This window comes from Stegodyphus dumicola, chromosome 1 (genome assembly GCF_044657685.1).
Source record: "Stegodyphus dumicola isolate Sdum_Otavi_A_Nest chromosome 1, ASM4465768v1".
Lineage (NCBI taxonomy): Eukaryota > Metazoa > Arthropoda > Arachnida > Araneae > Eresidae > Stegodyphus > Stegodyphus dumicola.
In genome coordinates, this window is record NC_140768.1 from 52908490 (window position 1) to 52929140 (window position 20651).

General features: G+C 33.0%; 1 protein-coding gene across 1 annotated transcript in view; it reads left to right on the forward strand.

The window, feature by feature from the left end:
- The window catches only part of INPP5E (Inositol-3-phosphate synthase), a 107990-nt gene that overhangs the window by 75569 nt on the left and 11770 nt on the right, over nucleotides 1-20651 (forward strand). The window contains exons 8-10 of the mRNA XM_085814467.1: nucleotides 2421-2533; nucleotides 5176-5312; nucleotides 5465-5511. Coding sequence (XP_085670593.1) covers nucleotides 2421-2533; nucleotides 5176-5312; nucleotides 5465-5511 — 297 coding nt within the window. The remainder of the gene's footprint in view (nucleotides 1-2420; nucleotides 2534-5175; nucleotides 5313-5464; nucleotides 5512-20651) is intronic.

Consider the following 20651-nt stretch of genomic DNA (forward strand, 5'->3'; position numbering starts at 1 on the left):
CTAAAGACGACATTATTATTTTTTTTTTCAAATTTTTAAAATTTTCAGTAAGTCTTCATATGTCACTGTTAAATATCTGCCATGTCACACTGTGGCTTGCATGCTGCAGGTTAGCCATCCATGAATTAGCCTTTCAGAATTTAAGATTTAATTCTTTTACATTACTACTATTGAAATCAATGGTCACTGCTAACAAACCATGAACAATTGAAGCATTAAGAATAAACATTGAACACTGCATTAGGCATGAGTTGTTGCATACAGTCATCGAAAATTGGATTATAATTGAATTCGGTGTTGTGCACTAAGTAAAGGTTGACACTTAAATTACATTTTATTCAAAGCCTAATGCCTTAATTTGCACTTAAAAATAATATAAAAATAGTATTTGAAATATTTTTTTTTAAATTTAAAAACGATATCATTCTTATGGAAAGATCCTTTATAAGCGCACAAAAGCATTAAAACGAAAAACTACCAACTAAAAATAAGCACTGTGTAAATAATTCCACCTTTTCTTGACCTATAATTCTTGGTTTCAATGATATTTGCATGGTACTTTAGTTATTTGTTTATCACTGCTAGTGTTCTTTATTTTCCTTTAAAATAACTAAAAATAATATGCTGATTAAACCATCGATTCCAGACATTAAAAAATTTGCTACAAAGAAACTAGCTAAGCCTTTTCATTTGATAAACACTAGCAAAATTAGTGTAGTTGGATCAAAACGCTGAGCAGTTCAAGAATGGTAGCAGCCATATAAATTCTCATAGGTCTTGCTGTTATCTACAGTGACAAAAAGGTATGTGAATACACAATCTGCTTTAGATAAGTTTGTGAAATGCTGCATCCATCAACTTCAAGATACAAATTTGGATAACCTTCTACTCTCAGCATTCAATATCAAGAGCAGTCTAAAAAGCATTCATCTGAAAGAGATAGAAGACAGTAGCATTCCTTCAGAGACAACCATGTGTCTACAGACTAACTTTCCCATTATAGAGCCAAATTAACAGGCACAAGACTTAAATTTTGAAATAGTTTTTTCAATTTTTTTAATACCCTTTTATATTTTCTCATAATTTTATAAATGATAATCAAATAAATTCCACCACATTTCACGTATAAAATAATACTTACACATACATATATGTAAATAAATTATAATACATCATAATCATATATATATACAGTAATAATATGTATAATAATAAATATTGCAATTTTTCAAGAAATTATATTTAAACAATTTATAAATTTGACTGCTTAAAATTCAAGCTATGAAATACATTGCTTGTGTAACTCAAGGGGCTGCTGCATTCACTATGCTTTAAATACTCTGTTACAGGTTATTAACTAATCACTTTATAATTATTTTGACTATTGAAATTTTGAAAAACAGAGCCAAAAATAGCTTCATAGAATCTCTCTTAATTAGTGTTAAAAATTTTCCACTATAAAGATTTTAAAATATTGTTTTTCTAGGTGTTCAGTATTCATGGATTAATTTTTGTACATAGCATTTGTTGTAACTATTAAGCAGTTTGAACTTTGTAAAGTAAATAAAAATAAGATGTAGGAAAAAATAAGTAAATAAATGAACAAAAAAAAAAAAAAAAAAAAAAAAAAAAAGCATCATGCATAATATACTACTAAAATATGAATTTTTATATTTTTTATCTCAGTTTATCATTTTTGAAAAAGAAACTGCTTCAAGATTTTAAAATTTTCAATATACTGAAAAAAAATGTTTGCAAATATAATATTCAAAAATTTTAATTTATAAGTAAATGATGTAAGAGCTAATTATTTTTAAATGTAAGAGTTAACTTATTCATTAAAAATAAATCTTATAGAATTGCTACTCAAAATAGAATTTGTTGCTGGGCTGAGATTGGAAAATGGCATAAATAGTAATTGGAATTCTTCTTTTTAAATCTATTGTTAAGTAACTAAAATTTTTATTTATGCAAGCAATTTATGTACCTTATCATGATGCTTGTAAACTGAGAAATGTTCCAAGGTTATTTACTGCCCTTTTTATATTTTTTATACATGTACTTATTTTTAAAAGTTTTTTTAAACTTTATAATAAAGCTATAAACTATAATTAATATATTAAAACTTTGGAAGAATGGTCTCTTTATTTATGTTGAGAGCATTTGCAAACACAAAAATGAAGGGTATATAACTGAAAACATAATTGAGAATGCCTGTTATATTCTGCTTTATTTCAGATATATTAAAGTTATTATATTGCAAAATTCAGGTCTTCTTCTTTTTAATGGGAGTTAATAAATTTCATGATACTATGAAAGCTAATCTAGTAAAAGTGAAAAATCATTTTTCTTTTTTATGTGATTTCTTTTAACATTATTATTTTTTTTAATTTAATTACACTTTGTTCTCATATTTATAGGTTCTGCATTCCATGGTTTTAAGGAAGGCATAGTCAATTTTAATCCTTCTTACAAATTTGATGTTGGAACAAGTAGATTTGATTCTACAAAACAAAGAGTGCCATCTTATACTGTGAGATATGTTTGAATATTCTACAATTTTCATTATTTTTGAGATAATCTATATAATTACATAAAAATTGAGGATTTATCGTTCTAAATAACAGTTTTAAAGGAAATGATTTCTCAAATGTGTGATAAAGATTTGATGTTTATGTACTTTATTTTTCTTTAATGTCTATGTCTAAGACTTCTGTTCTTATAATGAAAGGCTAGCCTCCACACACACGCTTTTAAAAGAAAGAGCAGTTTCTGTACTTAATGTATTTAGGTAAATTTTTTATCAATTTAGGCACCTTGATATTGTGCAAAATTTATATAAATTTCTCACACTGAAAATTACATGGAAAACTTACATACTGTCCATTATTATATACACTACTGTCCATTAAAATTGCAGCACCAGGATGGAATGATCTGACGAACGTCAAAATCGCACGAAAGGAAGAAGAAGTTGGGATATGCAGATGATTAGTATTTCAGCGCATGTAGACAACACAGGAAGGAGAAACGATATCTGAAGCACTTCATAAAGGAAAAGTTGTGTAGTGGATTTCTCATTCTGAAAGTGCTTAGTAAGGTTTGTAAGGTTTTGTTTGTTTGGTCAGAATATCGTGTTATGCCTCTAATAATAAGAATAAATGCTTACCAGCAAGTGTTGGAATTCCATAGAGGCAGGATTGTTGCCTGTTGAGAGTGCGGATTATAGTTCTGTGATATCGCCTCTTGCACTGGTTGTCATCCACCCACAGTCATGCGAATATAGAATCAATGGGTTGCTGAGGGTCATACAGGCATGCAGGATCTCAGTACCCTCCCATGGCTAATGCCAGAGAGGACTCGCATATTGTCAGATGAGAGGACAGACATGTTGAGCTCAGCTCTGCAAAGCCATACAACCACATCATGGACCATTAGTCAGGAAGTGGGCATGTTTGCAGCACACCCAATGTCAGCTCGTAAGGTGCGTCGATGTTTGCAGCAGTGTGGACTATCAGCAGGGTGACCATTACTTTGTCTTTCCTTGACAATGCAGCATAAAGAGAGATGGGGATTCTGGTGTGCCAAATGGCAAAGCTGGGTACAGAAGTGTCACAATGTTGGATATTTAAATGAGTTCCAGTTCTAAGTGCAGTATTCTGGTGGCCGTATATGTGTCTGAGGAGACCACACGTCGCCTGCTTGTATTCGATATCAGCATAGGGGCCTTGCACCGGTGTGATGTTTTGGGCGGCCATTGGGTACATGACACGCACATCTCTAGTTTGAATCAATGGTAATTTGAATGCAGATGGGAACATTTCTGACATCTTACGTCCAGTGGTTGTGTCCTATATTCGAGGCCCCCAAATGCCATGTTCTAACAAGATAATGCAAGACCACATGTTGCACGTCGTGTCCTGACCTTATTCAATACACATGGTATTCAGTTGCTGCCCTGGCCTGCATGGTCTCCAGATCTGCCACCCATTGAAAACATCTGGTCATGGGTTGCTGAGAGACTGACCCGCCACCCTTCTCCAGCTAATACAGTTGATGAAGTGTGACATAGACTTGAAGCAGCATGGAATGAGTTGCCCATCTCTGTCATCCAAGCCCAGTTTGACTCCATGCCTAATGAGGTAAGGGCTGTTTTAGCTACCAGGGGTGGCAGCTGTTTCTACTAATTTCACACACCCCTGTAAACCTCCAAAATGCTTACAAATTTAATCATTTTGTCTTCATGCCGTACTGTTTATGTGCAATAAATATCTTTTTGTATTTGCTTTTCTTCATGGTGTTGCAGTTTTAATGGCCAGCTGTGTAATACACACAGATGATACTTTTGAATGGCAGTTATTCTAATAAAGGTCTAGAATGGTAGACAGGCTGGTTACTATAAACAGAGACTGCTGGAGCTTTCAATAAATATTGTGTTGGCATCAGCAGCTGTATGCTACTATAATCTCCAATGCCTTCCATTTCTCGAATTGCTGAAAGTCATATACGGTTAAAGTTGCATATAAGGGCCGTATATGGTTACAGTCACATATAGGGATCAATTACAGTTATTTAATTACAATATGAATCACAGTTATACAGTAACCAGACCCAAATATCCCCAAATAGTCACCAAAACCATAGCCAGCTTGGTGATATCTGAAGAATTTAGCAAGATAACCATTTACCTCAATGTTAAATAGACTTGGCCCTGTATTTTTATTTTTCTGGCTGAGATTTGTCTCAAGCATTTCATGTTACATTATACAAAAAATATTACAATTTCACAAATAATTTCAATAATATTATTTACATATATAAAAACTTCGTAACAGTATGTTTTCACGTTGGAAGTATCATGTTGATGTGTATATCTTTGTAGAAAAAATTATTTGGTGCATTTTGTCTTTTAGAAAAGATTTAGGATTTTTGCCATGCAAAGATTACAGTAAAAAAAATCAGATTTTATATTTGTAGAACTTTTTGATTACAGTACTGAGATGAATTTTTATAATTGGAAGAGAATAATGTCAATATTTAAGGAAATTATAATCGATATTTAAGGAAAAGTCTTAAATCAATGTTTTGAACACCCCATAAAAGGTAATTAGTTTATTTATCTGATCTTTAATATTGAAATTTGGTACATTTAATGGAATCTTTTAAATCCTTTAGGACCGCATTTTATACCGGTGCAGAGAAAAGTCATCGATCTATTGTGTTCATTACAATGCAGTATCAAGTATACTGACTTCTGATCACAAACCTGTTTTTGGTGTTTTTAATGTCACTCTGAAGCCAGGAAGGGACAAGTATGTATAATAACAAATTTTAGGTGTTTCTTACTACAAAACGTCAGTACTTTTTCAAAAATATGAAAGTTCTATAGAATTTATAATGAATCTTGAAGTATTTGGTAGAATATTTGAATTCTTTGCATTTTTTTCTTTTTTTTCCCTTCCAGTGTGCCCTTAGCAGCTGGTATGTTTAAACGTGAAGTATATTTAGAAGGTAAGTTCGACCCACATGATAAAACATTAAAATTGTATTCACATGTGATTTAATGCAAACATCTTTTGCACCAAAGTTGATTTATGCTAAAATCACTACATTTAGTCCAAATATTTTACTGGATGCTGCTTTCCATTTGTTTCACAGCATATTTATTGATGCTGAATATCTAAACAAGTTAGAAATATTTTGTGTAAAGGCTCCAGAAAAATTCTGACTCACCTTTGCTTTAGAATAGGGATTTCCAACCATTTTCTTGAATTGACCCCTTTTAAAAAGTTTCTTCATCGATCTTCTTAAGCTTTTCTCTGTATATTCAGCATACAGTGCAATCATAATACAAATAATTGCACATAAATAACTTAAAAATAATGATTACACTAAAAATATATATAAAACATTTTGAAAAAAATGGTTTATTAGATTTATCTTTTTTCACTTTTTTGTATTATTATTTGGTTTTGCAAATATAAAATTTTCAGAATGAAATCCATTCTAACTGCATAAAAATTCGGTTTTAATTAATGTGATGGTTGCACTTGATGTTATTGATGCAAGTATTAATATTTGGCATAAAATTGCTTAATTCTTAAATCACCTCATTCAAAAATATTGAACCTTTTTCTTGTTTCCCATATTACTGATTTAACTAAAGACTGCATCTACTAGGTAAGAAGAGGAAAAGATCAATAATGTTGGTTCAGTAATAACTTTTATTTTGGGCTATTTTGCTTGGATGATAAATTCCAAAATATAGTGTATCCATGTGTTTCTAATAAGATTTGTACTTTATCATTCTTCTTCAGAGCAATCAGCTGTTCTTGTATCATATCAAGATCAGCTATATCGCAGTTCAGCGGTTCTGTGAGCTATGGTGGCACATTCAAATTTTTAAGATTTTGGAAGCAAAATAAAATTAAAATTTTTTAGTGTATTTTTTCTGTTATATTTATTTTATGTGATATCTTACAGGATATAATTTATATCAATAAACAATTAACTATGCATTTTTATTAATAAATTTTTGTAATCAATGTGATCTTGATTATGCCGATCAATTGTCAGTCATAGTAGAGGCTATCGACATCTTGATTATCATTGACCCCCTTTAAAATTTCATCACCCCTTCCGGGGGTCAACCCTAATCCTGTTGGCTTAGATTTGTTTGATTAATTGATTATACAATGCATTCAAGGGCTATCTGCCTAGAATAAATAGGCCAGATGTCTACTCAATGTCCATTAGATATTGTAATGTTAATATTACTGTGCATGTCGATTTCTTTTAACTAAATAATTATTGTGATACTTAGCAGTAGTTATCTATGACTACTTTCCATTTTTTAAGTTTTTACAGTAACCACATTCTTTAGAAATTAAATTACTCATAAATTTTTCCCTCTCAATTTCTGGACGATAAAATTAGTTAAAAAGGGGGGAGGGAAATATGGTATATGAAAGATATGCGCAAACAAGTGCAGTACCTGTTGATAGCAAATTAAAAATTTTATCCCCAAAAGCGAAATGAGTAGAGGAAATATAAATTACATAGCTGAAAGAATGTCATGTAATTAATAAGTTACATCATTTAAAGTATTATCACTGAAATTTTTAAAAAAAATCCTAAAACTGCAAATTATAACAATTAATGAAATAGTCTAACAATGTTAAGAGAAATGACTTATTTACTTACTGTATTTGAGTTGCTATTTTTTTTTAATGAAATAATTATTTTGCAGGATAAATTTAAAAAAAATTTAAACCAAGCATATAAAAATATTCTATTATGAATTTTTCTGATGTAACTTTTATCTGATGGAACCACTATTTCATTCAGTATTCACATGCAAAATAAATTTATCTTCTGTGGCTATTAACACTTCAAATATCTTAAAGCAATGCAAGCTAATCATAAGGTTTGCATGCCTGTTGCTTTTATCCTTCAACTCCCAGAGGAGGATTATGACCTACTATACAAACATTCTTCAGGAACCTGACGATCAAGCACTAGGAAATTATAGGATCAAGCACTAGGAAATAATGGCTTCTGGTTGATGTATTGGCAAAGGCTTGATGTTACTGAAATCACATTTAGTGCAATTTTACTGGAAGTTACTTTGTATCTGTTACATTGCAGTTTACTGACACAATATACCTGGCATAGATTAAATTGTTACATGCATAATTTCTCAAATATATTGAGGAATATCTTGCTTAATTATTCTTTTGCCATGTTGAAAACAACTTTCATTTGTACAAACACAGTGACAGAAGAAGTATTCGAACAAAATGGTCAAAATGATATTTTTAATGTGAATTGTTTTACAAAATCTTGCCCAATCAAACTTTTTTAAGAAGAAAAAGTTCACTGGTGGAAAAAGAGTAAAGAAAGACTGGTTTGATGTGATCCAACATGGATGGCAATTGGAGTTGAAAGCTATAATTATAGGAAAATCCCCCCTCCTGATGTTTTAAGGATTTAAAAATTTTGCCAGTTAGCTAATGATGCTAACTGTAACATCTGATGGTAAGGTCTATCTACCATCAAATGTGACTAGCTTATTGCAACCTATGGAGTAAGGGGTTATTCATAATTTTAAATTAAACTATAGACAACTTCTTATGAGGGATTGTATAACTGCTTTTCATGGCAAATCCTCCTCTTTCATTGTTGTGCTTAATACAATTTTCTACAGAGCGAAAAGTTGGAGCATGATTTCCACCAAAACTATAGCCAGTTTCTTCAGCAGCTTTCAAAGTAAATTGTTCAAAGAGAGTGAGAGTGAAGATGATATCCCTTTATCTGACTTGGGCTGTGAATTATAAAATGGAATTTCAAATTTGATTTGAATGAATATGTATTCATGGACGCTGAAGTAATCGTGAACTCTGGAGAAATTTCAGTGGTGCATATTGTTTCCGAAATAAAAAATTCAAGCTGTCCAGAGTGTGCTGATAAAAGTGATGATGAACTGGATCAGGTGCCAATGTATAAAGATGCAGTAACTGCAATAAATATTGTTAAAAGATTTCTAATTTTCTTGTAAAAAATAGGCTACAAAGATTTTGCAATGGTGCAAAAAAAAATTGAAAAAAATTATGGAAGGTAATAAACTGATATTAAAACAAGTATCCATTAAAGATTTTTTTCAATAAAATAGTAAGCAATTTTTTTAGTTTATTTGAACCGTATAATGCAATTTTCTTAGTGTGCATTTAGAAATAGGATTTGCATGTGTGTATTTCTAATAATAATTAGAAATATTAAGTGTATATATGTCCTATTTTATTTCTACAATGCCTGGCTTTGGTTAAAATGAAAAATTTCATTAGCCTGCTAACGTTGACCGAAACTTCTTTATTGACTTTCAAACAGTAAGTTAGTTGAGGAACGGCGAAGAGCACACAAACACCGACTTCAGTGGCGGCTTACCAACACAAACTCAGAAGAACCTCTGCTTAGTTGAAACTCCAGTAATTCACAGCAACCTCAAAGCTCTAAACGCGAGCTTTAAAAACCTAACAAATTTGCGTCTGCGCCGCTCCTCGGTACAAAGAAAGAAATACAATTTGCATAACATCGAACATACCCCCAGCCTTGAAGTCCCAAGGGGGTTCAAACAATAAATTTAAACTGTTGAACTGCATAAACCTGAAAAATAAAAATTAAAGTCTCTAAATCAGGAATTAAATGGCGAAGCGCATAGCTTTGCTATAGGTCGTTTTATTTCACCGTTAGACGTGCGTAAACTCACCACTCGAACTTTCTCATCCAGACCAGGATACACTTTAATAATTCTACCTAATTTCCAACGTAGCGGAGGTAGATTTTCGTTCTTAATAAGACCATATCTCCAATCTTCAGATCTTGTTGTAACGTGCACCACTTGGGTCTCTGCTGCAATCTAGATAAATACTCACTGCTCCATCGATTCCAGAAATGTTGAAATAACCTTTGTACGTTCCTCCAATGGTCACTGCAGCTCATGGTTTCTTGAATTTGGTTAGATTCTGGAATAGCGCTTAAAGCCGCTCCGGTTAAAAAGTGTCCTGGTGTTATCGCCTCCAAGTCGCTACAATCACTTGAAGCTGGTACCAAAGGCCTAGAATTAAGACAGGATTCAATTTGGGTTATTAATGTCAAAAATTCCTCGTATGTTAAAATAAGTGTTCCTAAACATCTTTTTAAGTGATGTTTCATAGACCTTGATACCCGCTTCTCAAAGCCCTCCAAAATGAGGGGCAGAGGGAGGATTAAATAACCATTTAATATCTTCTGAAGAAATATAACCCTGTAGCTGTTCATCACGTTGAACAGTAGAAAAGGCTTTCCTTAAGTCTTTATTAGCTCCTATAAAATTCGTTGCACAATCACTGTGAATTTCACACGGTTTGCCTCTACGAGCTATAAACCGCTTAAGTGTCGCGAGGAATGACTTTGTTGAAAGATCTCTAACTAATTCTAAGTGTATTGCTCTTGTAGTAAAACAAATAAATAGACATACGTAACACTTAAAGATTTTGACTCCTCTACCAGGACGATATTTAACATTAAATGGTCCTGCTAAAATCAATCCCTACACGAGAAAAAGCTCTACTTTGAGTAACTCTTGAAGCGGGTAAATCTGCCATTAGCTGAGTTGCAGTTTGCTCTCTAACTCTACGGCAGATAACACATTGGTTTATACACTTTCTTATAATATCTCTAGCATTCACAATCCAAAATCTATGTCGTATGACAGAAGTGAGTAGCTATATACCTGCTTGAAGATACGTGTCATGATAATGCTTAATAATTAAACGCGTAATATTGTGATTCTTAGGTAAAATCATAGGATGTTTCTGATTATTTGAAACTGTAGAGTTTCTGAGCCTTCCGCCTACACGCATTACTTCCGCGGAATCCAAGAAAGGACTTAAAGGCAGTAATTTACTTGATGTCTTCAAGGGTTTACCAGATTCTAAACAGAATAATTCTTCTGGAAATTCGGCTCTTTGCACAATCCTAACAATCATAGAAGTAACTTCACAGAATTCTTCAGTAGATAAATAACCCTTTATATGCTCTGTAGGTAACTTACTACAATTATTTCTGAATCTTAAACACCACGCTAACACTCGACATAACTTTAACCATGATGAAAATCTTGAAAACACACTAGGCTCTTCAAATTTGGAAACATTTGAACTGAAACTCTTTTCCAATTCCTTCCACATAACTTCACCCTCTAATTCTACACTTGAATTTTGCTGTACATGAATTAGGGATTCGTTTAACCACTGCGGTCCCTTCATCCATAACTCACATCGTAGGAATTCTGATGGAATAAAACCTCTGGTCCCACAGTCTGCAGGATTTTCTTTCCCAGCAACATAATTCCATTGAATACCTGGAACGGCTTCTTGGATTTTTGCAACTTGATTTGCCACAAAAGGTAGCCAACGGCCAGGTTCGGACGAGACCCATGCCAATGTAACCCGCGAGTCGGTCCATGCCTAAATATTGTTAATAGGCAGTTCTATGCCGGATAATACTGCATGTAAGAGGTTGGTTAAAAGTAACACAGCACACAACTCTAGTCTCGGAAGAAACTGGGTTTTTAAGGGTGCTACTCTGGTTTTCGATGTAAGAAGGCTGACTTTGACTGACGAATCAAGGTTGATTGTTCGGAGATAGATGACCGCACAATAAGCCTTTTCTGAAGCGTCGCAGAAAGCATAGATTTCTATAACTACTGCCTTCGGACTCAAGACATACCTCGGAAATTGTAAGCTTGAAAGTAAGGGTAATTCTAGATAGAAACGTTTCCATTTTCTACTTATCAACGAGTTCATCCCAACCCAGCTGTAAGTTCCATAACTCTTGTAATAATATTTTCGCGTATATTATTGTTGGCGCTAACCATCCCATTGGATCAAAGATTTTGGCTACCTCTGATAAAATAGTCCTCTTAGTAAACTTTTTATCACTTATGCATACCGAAAAATGAAATCTCATGGGCTCACTAGGACTGTCCCTCCAAAGTATTCGTTGCCAATTTGCATCTTCTGGGTGGCCACGAATTTGTCTGAACATTTTCTCTACATCGGCACATACTGCAATTTTGTGAGTTCTAAATCGTAGAAGAATTGGAAACAGCACTTGCTGAACTTTTGGCCCAACCATCAAAATATCATTCAATGAAAGACCCGATGTCGTTTTAGCTGAAGCATCGAAAACAACTCTCAGTTTAGTCGTAGTACTTGATTCCTTTAATACGGCATGATGAGGCAAGTAATACGTAGAGTCAATAAGAATCTCTCCCTCAGGCATACCCTCCATATGTCTCAGCTCAAGGTATTCCCTCATGAAATCCTTATACTGTTCATATATCTGAGGCCTTTTTAGAAGTGAATTTTCTAAAGATTGGAATCTACGCATAGCTAATTGTCTGGAATCTCCAAGCTGAGAAGGCGGAGAGTGAAACGGTAATTTCACAGTATATAACCCACTTTCCTCTCTCGTATATGTAGATCTGAAATAATCTTCACATGCTCTCTCCGATTTAGTAAGCATGTCAAACGTAGGTACAGCATCCAATTTCCAAAAAGTCAGACAGCATCTGATCAGTTTCCACTTGTATATTATTAACATAGATAGTAGGATTAATTTCTGTTGAATTATTCACACTACCTGAAATAATCCATCCTAGTTCAGAACAAGAAGCTACCGGTTTACCTTCTTCGCATTTAATTATTTCTCCCTTTAAAAGAGGTAAGGCAATATCTACGCCTAAAAGTATATCAACAGGCCCACTTTTGTAAAATGTTGGATCTGCTAACATTAAATCATTATATTCCTCAACGTACTTCTTATCCAATGTAAAATGCGGCAAAGTTCCAATAATTCTATTGATGATAAATACTGGTGTTTTAAATGGCGCTTTTGCTGGAAAATGCGGAACGAAGTTTATTTCCGTAATTCCATTAGTTTTCGTATCCAAAGACCCTAAACATGAAATAAAAACTTTGGCATTTCTTCTTGCTAAACCTAGCCTTTGTACACAATCTTCTGAAATCAGGCTTGCTTGACTGCCAGGGTCAAGGAGGGCTCTACACAATTGGTATTCACCCGATGAATCTAACACTTTAATAACAGCCGTACATAATAAAACTTCACTCTGAAAATTAAAGTCTGAAACACAAGATTTAATTACTGGACTAGAACTTGCGATATTCTCCCCTGACCCAGCTGATTGAGCGCGAGGTTCTGGCCCAGGGAAAAATGGCTTAACCGTCACTGATAATTCATTCGAACTGTTCGTAACTCCTTTACGTACCTTTGGTTCATTTTGAACTCTTTCGAAATGCAGTAGTGTGTGATGATTTTTTAAGGACTTTTTACATTTATGTGTACTTCTACACTCGAAAGCTTTATGATTTGAAACCAAACAATTAAAACAAACATTATTTCTCTCGACAAAATTAACGTGTTCCTGAACATTCAGATTTAAAAACTTATTACATTTAAAAACTGAATGACCGGCTTTACAATACATACACTGCGCACGAATCTCTGAAGCCAATGAAGTTAATTTGTCTTTTGTAACTTGTTTTTTAACACCTTGCATTTTACCTGCTTGCAAGGTTCTGGCATGAGATTTCAAGAACTCTAGCAGATTATTAAGCGTTAGTATTTCCTCACTCTTTAATGTTCTTTCCCACCATCCTCTCGTCGAAGAATCCAATTTAAACTGTACTATTAACATTAAAATAGTATCCACGAATTGCTCCACTTTGAATACTAGATTTTCAAACGAACATACACACTCTCTTACAGTGTCTACTAACGCTAATATCTGACTAGGAATTTCAGATTGTAAATTTGATAAATACAAGATTTTCTTTAATAAAGATGAAAGTATTTCTGTCTTATGTGAAAATCTTTGACACAATAAATGCCACGCTATTTCGAAATTCCTGTCACAAATAGTTAAAGCTTGAACAATCCGCAAAGCATCTCCTTTTAAAGAACCCTTTAAATATTGTAGCTTTTGTGCACCTGGTAAACGGTCATTATCCACTATCACCATTTTAAGTAAATCAAAAAATTATAACCATTCTTCAGTACTGCCACTAAATACAGGAAGAGTTAGCTTAGGTAAGCGTATACTCGCTATTTCACAAGATTTAGTTTCCACACTAATGTCTTTAACATTCTTAACTCTGGTTAGCATTAAAATTAACTCATCAACAGTATCTTGTATGACTTGTTCTTCTATAAATACATCAATATCTTTCTCTTCACACACTACAAATATGTTACTAAAAATATCCGAAAGTTCGGTCATTAAATTATTTAATCTAGATTTAAAAAGTTCTAACTGATCAACATCAGCAGAATCGTAAGTCACTGTAATTTTCTCTTTCAGTTTACTTAACTTAGCTTTAGCTACACGCTTTTTAGTCTTAAGCGTTGTAAATTCCATTATCTAATAATAAGAAAGATAAAAAAACACACTGACTCACCAAATTTACTGCGACTCCGTAGCTGACGGACCAAAAAACATGTACGATCCGTTGTTAAAAATAGTGGACTGTAAATTGACTTGATATTACTTCAGTATAGAACCCAAAAAACCTCAGAGTCATAACATTGACCGAAACTTCCTTATTGACTTTCAAACAGTAAGTTAGTTGAGGAACGGCGAAGACCACACAAACTCCAACTTCAGTGGCGGCTTACCAACACAAACTCAGAAGAACCTCTGCTTAGTTGAAACTCCAGTAATTCACAGCAACCTCAAAGCTCTAAACGCGAGCTTTAAAAATCTAACAAATTTGCGTCTGCGCCGCTCCTCGGTACAAAGAAAGAAATACAATTTGCATAACATCGAACACTCCATTTAAAACTTCATTTTTGATTGGTCTGCTGTGGGATGTTTTAACAAAGGTTGACTAAATTCACTCAAATTCAAATTTTCAACTCGTGAAGCTGGCTGCTAGCTTCTATTCCATCCCTGTATGCAGGAGCCAATAATCTGGTTTTAAGTCAGTCAAATCTGTGTCTTTACAAATTAGTAGAATAATGAGACTTAAAGTGAACAAAATGATATGTTTAAATTTTGCTACACTTGTTTTTTTTTTTTTTTTTTTTTTTGGGGGGGGGGTTCAAATTATCATGCATTAAAACAAAAATACATAACATTGACTTACCCTTATGGTAGTTGTTTCAAACGGTCTTCATGAATATTGCCATGTTTCTTTTTGTTCTCGATGAAGTTTTTCATGTGAGATGTTCTCAGTGAAATCTTGAGTAGAACTGAAAGTTCCTGTATCTTGAGCAGGTTTCCTTCATAAACATTGTTTTTGCTTTTAACTTCTGACATAAATATCTGTTAAGCTTAAGTCTAGAAAATGAGATAGCCAAAAGTTTTCAGAAATGATTAACCCTCTGACTGCTCAATTTGTAAATCGAAATCTCTTCTAAAATTGCGGGGTTCCCCCCTTTGCTGCATATTTTAAATCTATATATATAGGCGAATTGAAAAATGCACTTTTTATTTTTAGAAAATGTTTTTTATATAGATTTTTATCATGAGAAACTAAGTTGCCAGAAAAACCAATTTCAGATAATAAAAAACAACATAAACAAAACATCAAAATAAAAATAACAAACAACAACAAAAACAAAAAAAAATTCTTTTTAAAAATAAATTTCAGTCGAATTACAGTTAATTTCTATTTATTGCTTAATATAAAAAAGTAAAATGTATAATATTTAAGAAAATATAAAGTGCTGAGAGAAAAATACTTTAAAAATGCAGTTTAGTATGATAGAGTTCAAACTTCACAGTCTTTGCCCCAGATTGAATAAATTTAATTAATAATCAATCTAATTATTAATCTAATCAATAATTCAATAATTTAATTAAATAAGTAAGATAATCACTGAATGTTTTCTAGCAGCCATTTCTGTAAGAAAAAAGCGGCAAAAGTGAAGCTTGAGTGCTAATACCACGTGCCTTCAAATGCAGCAATTTAGTGGACAACTAACGATATCTGTTGGCCAAAACATAAACTAAACCTAATACTGTATATAATTTATTTCAGTGGTTAAACGGGAAAAAAACAGGATGCGCTCCTCAATAAAGGAAGAAAATCATATACCCGCAGAAATTACAGGATGAGCAAATTTTGCTACATTTGAGTTGCCCGAGGGAATCATGAGATGATCAGCCAGAGGGTTAAATCCTCAAAAACCTCTTTAAGAGGTCTATAGACTGCCTAGCTGTATGTGCGATCATGACATCTTATAGTATTCAAGCATTATTAATTTTGTCTTTGTTTAGCTCTCCAATTAACTGATTAATGATTTCACAATAACAGTTTGAATTTATTGTTTCTGTAAAGAATATTAGGTTGACAGTTCTTCTGGATATTGCAATTTGGACCACTGAGAACTGATTTTATGATTATGTAGAGGAATTTCATATTATGAAATGTGGATTGTGGGAATGAGTAAATGTTATTTACATCTGTGCTCATACATAGCATTACATTTAGATACCTTTAAGACCCCTGTAGCTGTAGAGTATGTGCAATTTGAGTGCTACTGAAGGCCATGTAAAATCCCATGTAGCAGTAAGACAGCAGCTCCCAGCTATTTAATATAAAATAGATATACAGTCAAAAGTCTTTAATCCAGACGTCCATAATCCAGAATGATCTATAATCCGGACCTCAAAGATACAAACTTTGTGCAGATATGCGTTTACGCATGCACATTTAATGTATAATGGATGGTATAAGTTAAGCTAAAATTATCTAATTATCTGTTTCAGTTAATGTTGCAGATTGCGTTGTTCCTTAATCTTCTAATTGGATCTGGCTTATTATTTTTTGCAGACTGTTAGAGCAGTTTTATAAAAGTAAGCTTGAACTTTCGATTATGTCAAAAAAAGTTTTCGATTCTGGAGCTCCCAAAGGATCTACAAAGCGAAAGCATGTTTCGATGTCCATCAAACAAAAAGTGGAATTGCTGCAAAAAATGGATAAAGGCATATCCTTTGTTTCTCTAACCATTCTGAAATCTGTTTATCAATTTCACGCTGCTCTGCGTCAACAGGGGGGGGGGCACAATGAAGTGGAAGTTGATCTGTCAGCACTATCCTTATCTTCAGAGCAGATGTTTTTATTTTATTCGGCTTATAATTCCTTCCTAAATGTAGTATTTCCTCTCGATGTACTCCGTCTTTGATATGATTTAAATCAAATTCCTCATCATTATAAATATCACGAATACACATCAAATAGTTTCCCAGATTGCCCCAGATTGAATAAATTTAATTAATAATCAATCTAATTATTAATCTAATCAATAATTCAATAATTTAATTAAATAAGTAAGATAATCACTGAATGTTTTCTAGCAGCCATTTCTGTAAGAAAAAAGCGGCAAAAGTGAAGCTTGAGTGCTAATACCACGTGCCTTCAAATGCAGCAATTTAGTGGACAACTAACGATATCTGTTGGCCAAAACATAAACTAAACCTAATACTGTATATAATTTATTTCAGTGGTTAAACGGGAAAAAAACAGGATGCGCTCCTCAATAAAGGAAGAAAATCATATACCCGCAGAAATTACAGGATGAGCAAATTTTGCTACATTTGAGTTGCCCGTGGGAATCATGAGATGATCAGCCAGAGGGTTAAATCCTCAAAAACCTCTTTAAGAGGTCTATAGACTGCCTAGCTGTATGTGCGATCATGACATCTTATAGTATTCAAGCATTATTAATTTTGTCTTTGTTTAGCTCTCCAATTAACTGATTAATGATTTCACAATAACAGTTTGAATTTATTGTTTCTGTAAAGAATATTAGGTTGACAGTTCTTCTGGATATTGCAATTTGGACCACTGAGAACTGATTTTATGATTATGTAGAGGAATTTCATATTATGAAATGTGGATTGTGACAGATTATTAAGTGTATACTCATAAGTGGGCTAAAAAAGCATTCTATTTTTCTATCGCTATACCTTGGAAAAGTGGCATATTCCGTAAGTAAGCAAAAAATAAAATAAAATAAAATTGCATCTTATGTTCGCACATTACACACAAAGTTTGGAAGCATGATGTGTGTGTGTGTGTGATTATGGCAAAGCCTCGAGGGCTATCTGCCTAAGAGGAGGAATGTCTTCGTGGAGGGCTTTCTCAGGGAAACTGGCTCATATACACGTTACTCATGGGGAAAACCACGAAAACGCCCATGCAGCCAGCCCATTTGTGGGATTCGAACCTCGGACCAAACTACCAGTGTTCAGCGACTTTACCGCTCGGCTGCTGGTGGGCCCTGGAAGCATGATGAAATTTTTACGTTTTTCGTCCTTTTTTTACAGTGACTAATATCGCTACTATCAAAATGCTATAGATCCTAATGTGAATTTTGGAACATGAAAAAACATGAAAAAAGTTTAAAATATATAATTCAAATTATTTAATGTTTGTACAAAAAGCTTAAGAAACACAATTTTTTGTAAAAATAGCAACAATTTTGTAATTTTTGCCACAAACCTCTTTGAATGTTGGACTCTAATTATTAAATATTGTGTAAACATGTATGTGACACTGATTCAGATAATTCACACGTCACTCACAGAAACAAAATAAGAGAAAAAAACTAGTAATAAGTGAAGTTATTTGCAGAATTAGTCTATTAAGGAAACATTATGTGATATGTACTTTGATGGAAGAAAATATAACACAGTGGTAATTAAAGACAATTAATGGACAGCATCTTCAAAGAACTGAAAAAAAGAAGCATTATTTCCGTATGCAAGAACCAGAATATCGACAATATTTTTCCCTTTTAAGGACTTACTAGATACATCTTCTACTTTTATTTCCCACTTAACTACACGCAAGATTCTTTTTGAAGAACTTGATGTGACAAGGAGAAATGGAACTGTAATTAATACTGGTTTGAAAAATGGTATTATCTACTTTATTGAACTTCATCTTGGGAGATACTGTAGTAGGCTATGTCTCCTGTGCTTCAGTGAACTGCAGTTCTGATCCCAAATCATTCAGTAGACCAATCACAAAAAACTGGCTGGCTGTGAAACTCATCCACAGATTAGCTTTGGTCTTGTTGAATTCGAGATGACTGAAACGTGTTGAGCAAGGATCAAATTTTACTTGGTATTTCTGCTGCCACAAAGTAAGGTACAATTTTAGAGGATTTAGCAGTTCATGATCCTGGTCTGTTTTCATACTCAAGATGACAGCAAATCCAGTTCTCAGACTTAATGCAAGCTTAGAAAAACATACTAATGAAATTATGCAGTTTATGCATTTTATTTTGAACTGTTACCTGCTTCTGTGGTTACAAAATTTCACAGATGGTCCAAAGGTACTTTTTGAAATCACTAAAATATTCAATATCAGTATTTAACTCAAAATCACAATATTTAACTCAAAATTTACTGAAAATCATACCCATTAATTCGACAGAATTCATTCTTTCTTTGCTTATCCCCAAAATTTGATCCTCGCAATGATTGTTCATAAAAGAAGAAATATCAGAGAACTACAGCTGCACTAACTGTTGAAAGCTTGATCACTTTCTGAGAGAAAAACTGTTTAAAATTTCATCACACCACAATCAATTTCTAAGTAACAGACTATGTCAACATGTTTTGGTGGGATAGTTTCATTATCTCTTCCCCTCCATTATTACGGAACATTAGGGATGATGATATAAAAAATCTGTTAAAGAATTGCACATTGCTGCGACTGGATTTCCAATGCATCTCTTGTCACACATAGGCTGTAGAACAGTATTTCAAACTTGTGAATGAAGCATTAAAAAGGTGTTTGATGCTAATGCAAGAGATGGCTTGATTAAGAGGATCCTCTTATCAAGGTGTATTATGCCACTTTCAAAAGCTAACTTTAAGGTGCACCCCTTTTGAATAACAAAATTAAAAATAATATATATATATTTATCAATTGTTTGCTAAAAATAAAAAGTAAAATTATCAAAAATTATGAAATATTGATATTAAAGAAAATGTGTTTTGTGAGTTTCTTGTGCAAACAATAATTTGAAATTAGAGGTTTTAAGCTTTTTTCATGTTCTTGATGCCCTCAAATTCACATTAGGAACAAGTGTATTTCAATAGTAGTGCATATTGTAATGATAAAAAATTGACAATAACAGCAAAATTTTGCCATTTTTCAAACGTTTGAGTATGATGTGCTAATGGAAGATATATTTTTGTATGAAAACTTTTTATTTCATTTTGCATAGCTAGGTGATAGGCAACTTTTCCATAGTATAATGATAGAAATATTAAAAAAAGGCAATTTTTGGCGCACCATGCCTTACCAGTATAAAAAAACACAGTACATAATATTGTCAAAATTGTCCACTAGAAACTCTTGAAACCATTCACAGTTCCGAATTCACATGGTTTATAGCTGATAATTTTTTATATGGGGATAAAGTCTTACACGAGGTTGCAATACTAATTTTTTCTCTAGAACCAATTTTTGCATAGCCTTGTTGGGGCATTGCACAGGTAGCTGATATGTCTTGCAATTTTTGTTCATGTAGCTCTGATAATCTGCTGCTTTGCTCAAAATCCTTTACCAATACAGCCTCTTAAATTTTGTGATCATAACTTTTACACAATGTCAATTAAGATCTGATTTATCTGGAAATTTAATAGAAAACTGGTTTTTCAGTAATTGTATGTGCTCACCATGCTTAATGAAGACATATTTACTGAGAAATATTTGCTTTTCTTATACCAGCATCATTTTGAGTGCACATAGAAAGACATGGTATCAATCATTCTAAGGTCATAATGTGAGCTGGTGAACAAAGAATTAAACAATATCCCGTACTTGACTGACTCATTGAATCAAACAGTACACAATGATTATTAACTTTTGTAGAAAACATTTCGTGCAGCATGTGGAGTAAAATCACTCACCATATGATCATGGTTAATGTAGATGTATTACAGTTACTTTACAAACACATATTTTTGTGATAATTGAGATACAGCATCAGCCACTATCAAACATAGAACATTGCTTAGCCCCCCTTTAAACTAAGTTCCATTGAATTGATTCCTAGTTTTAGCATAA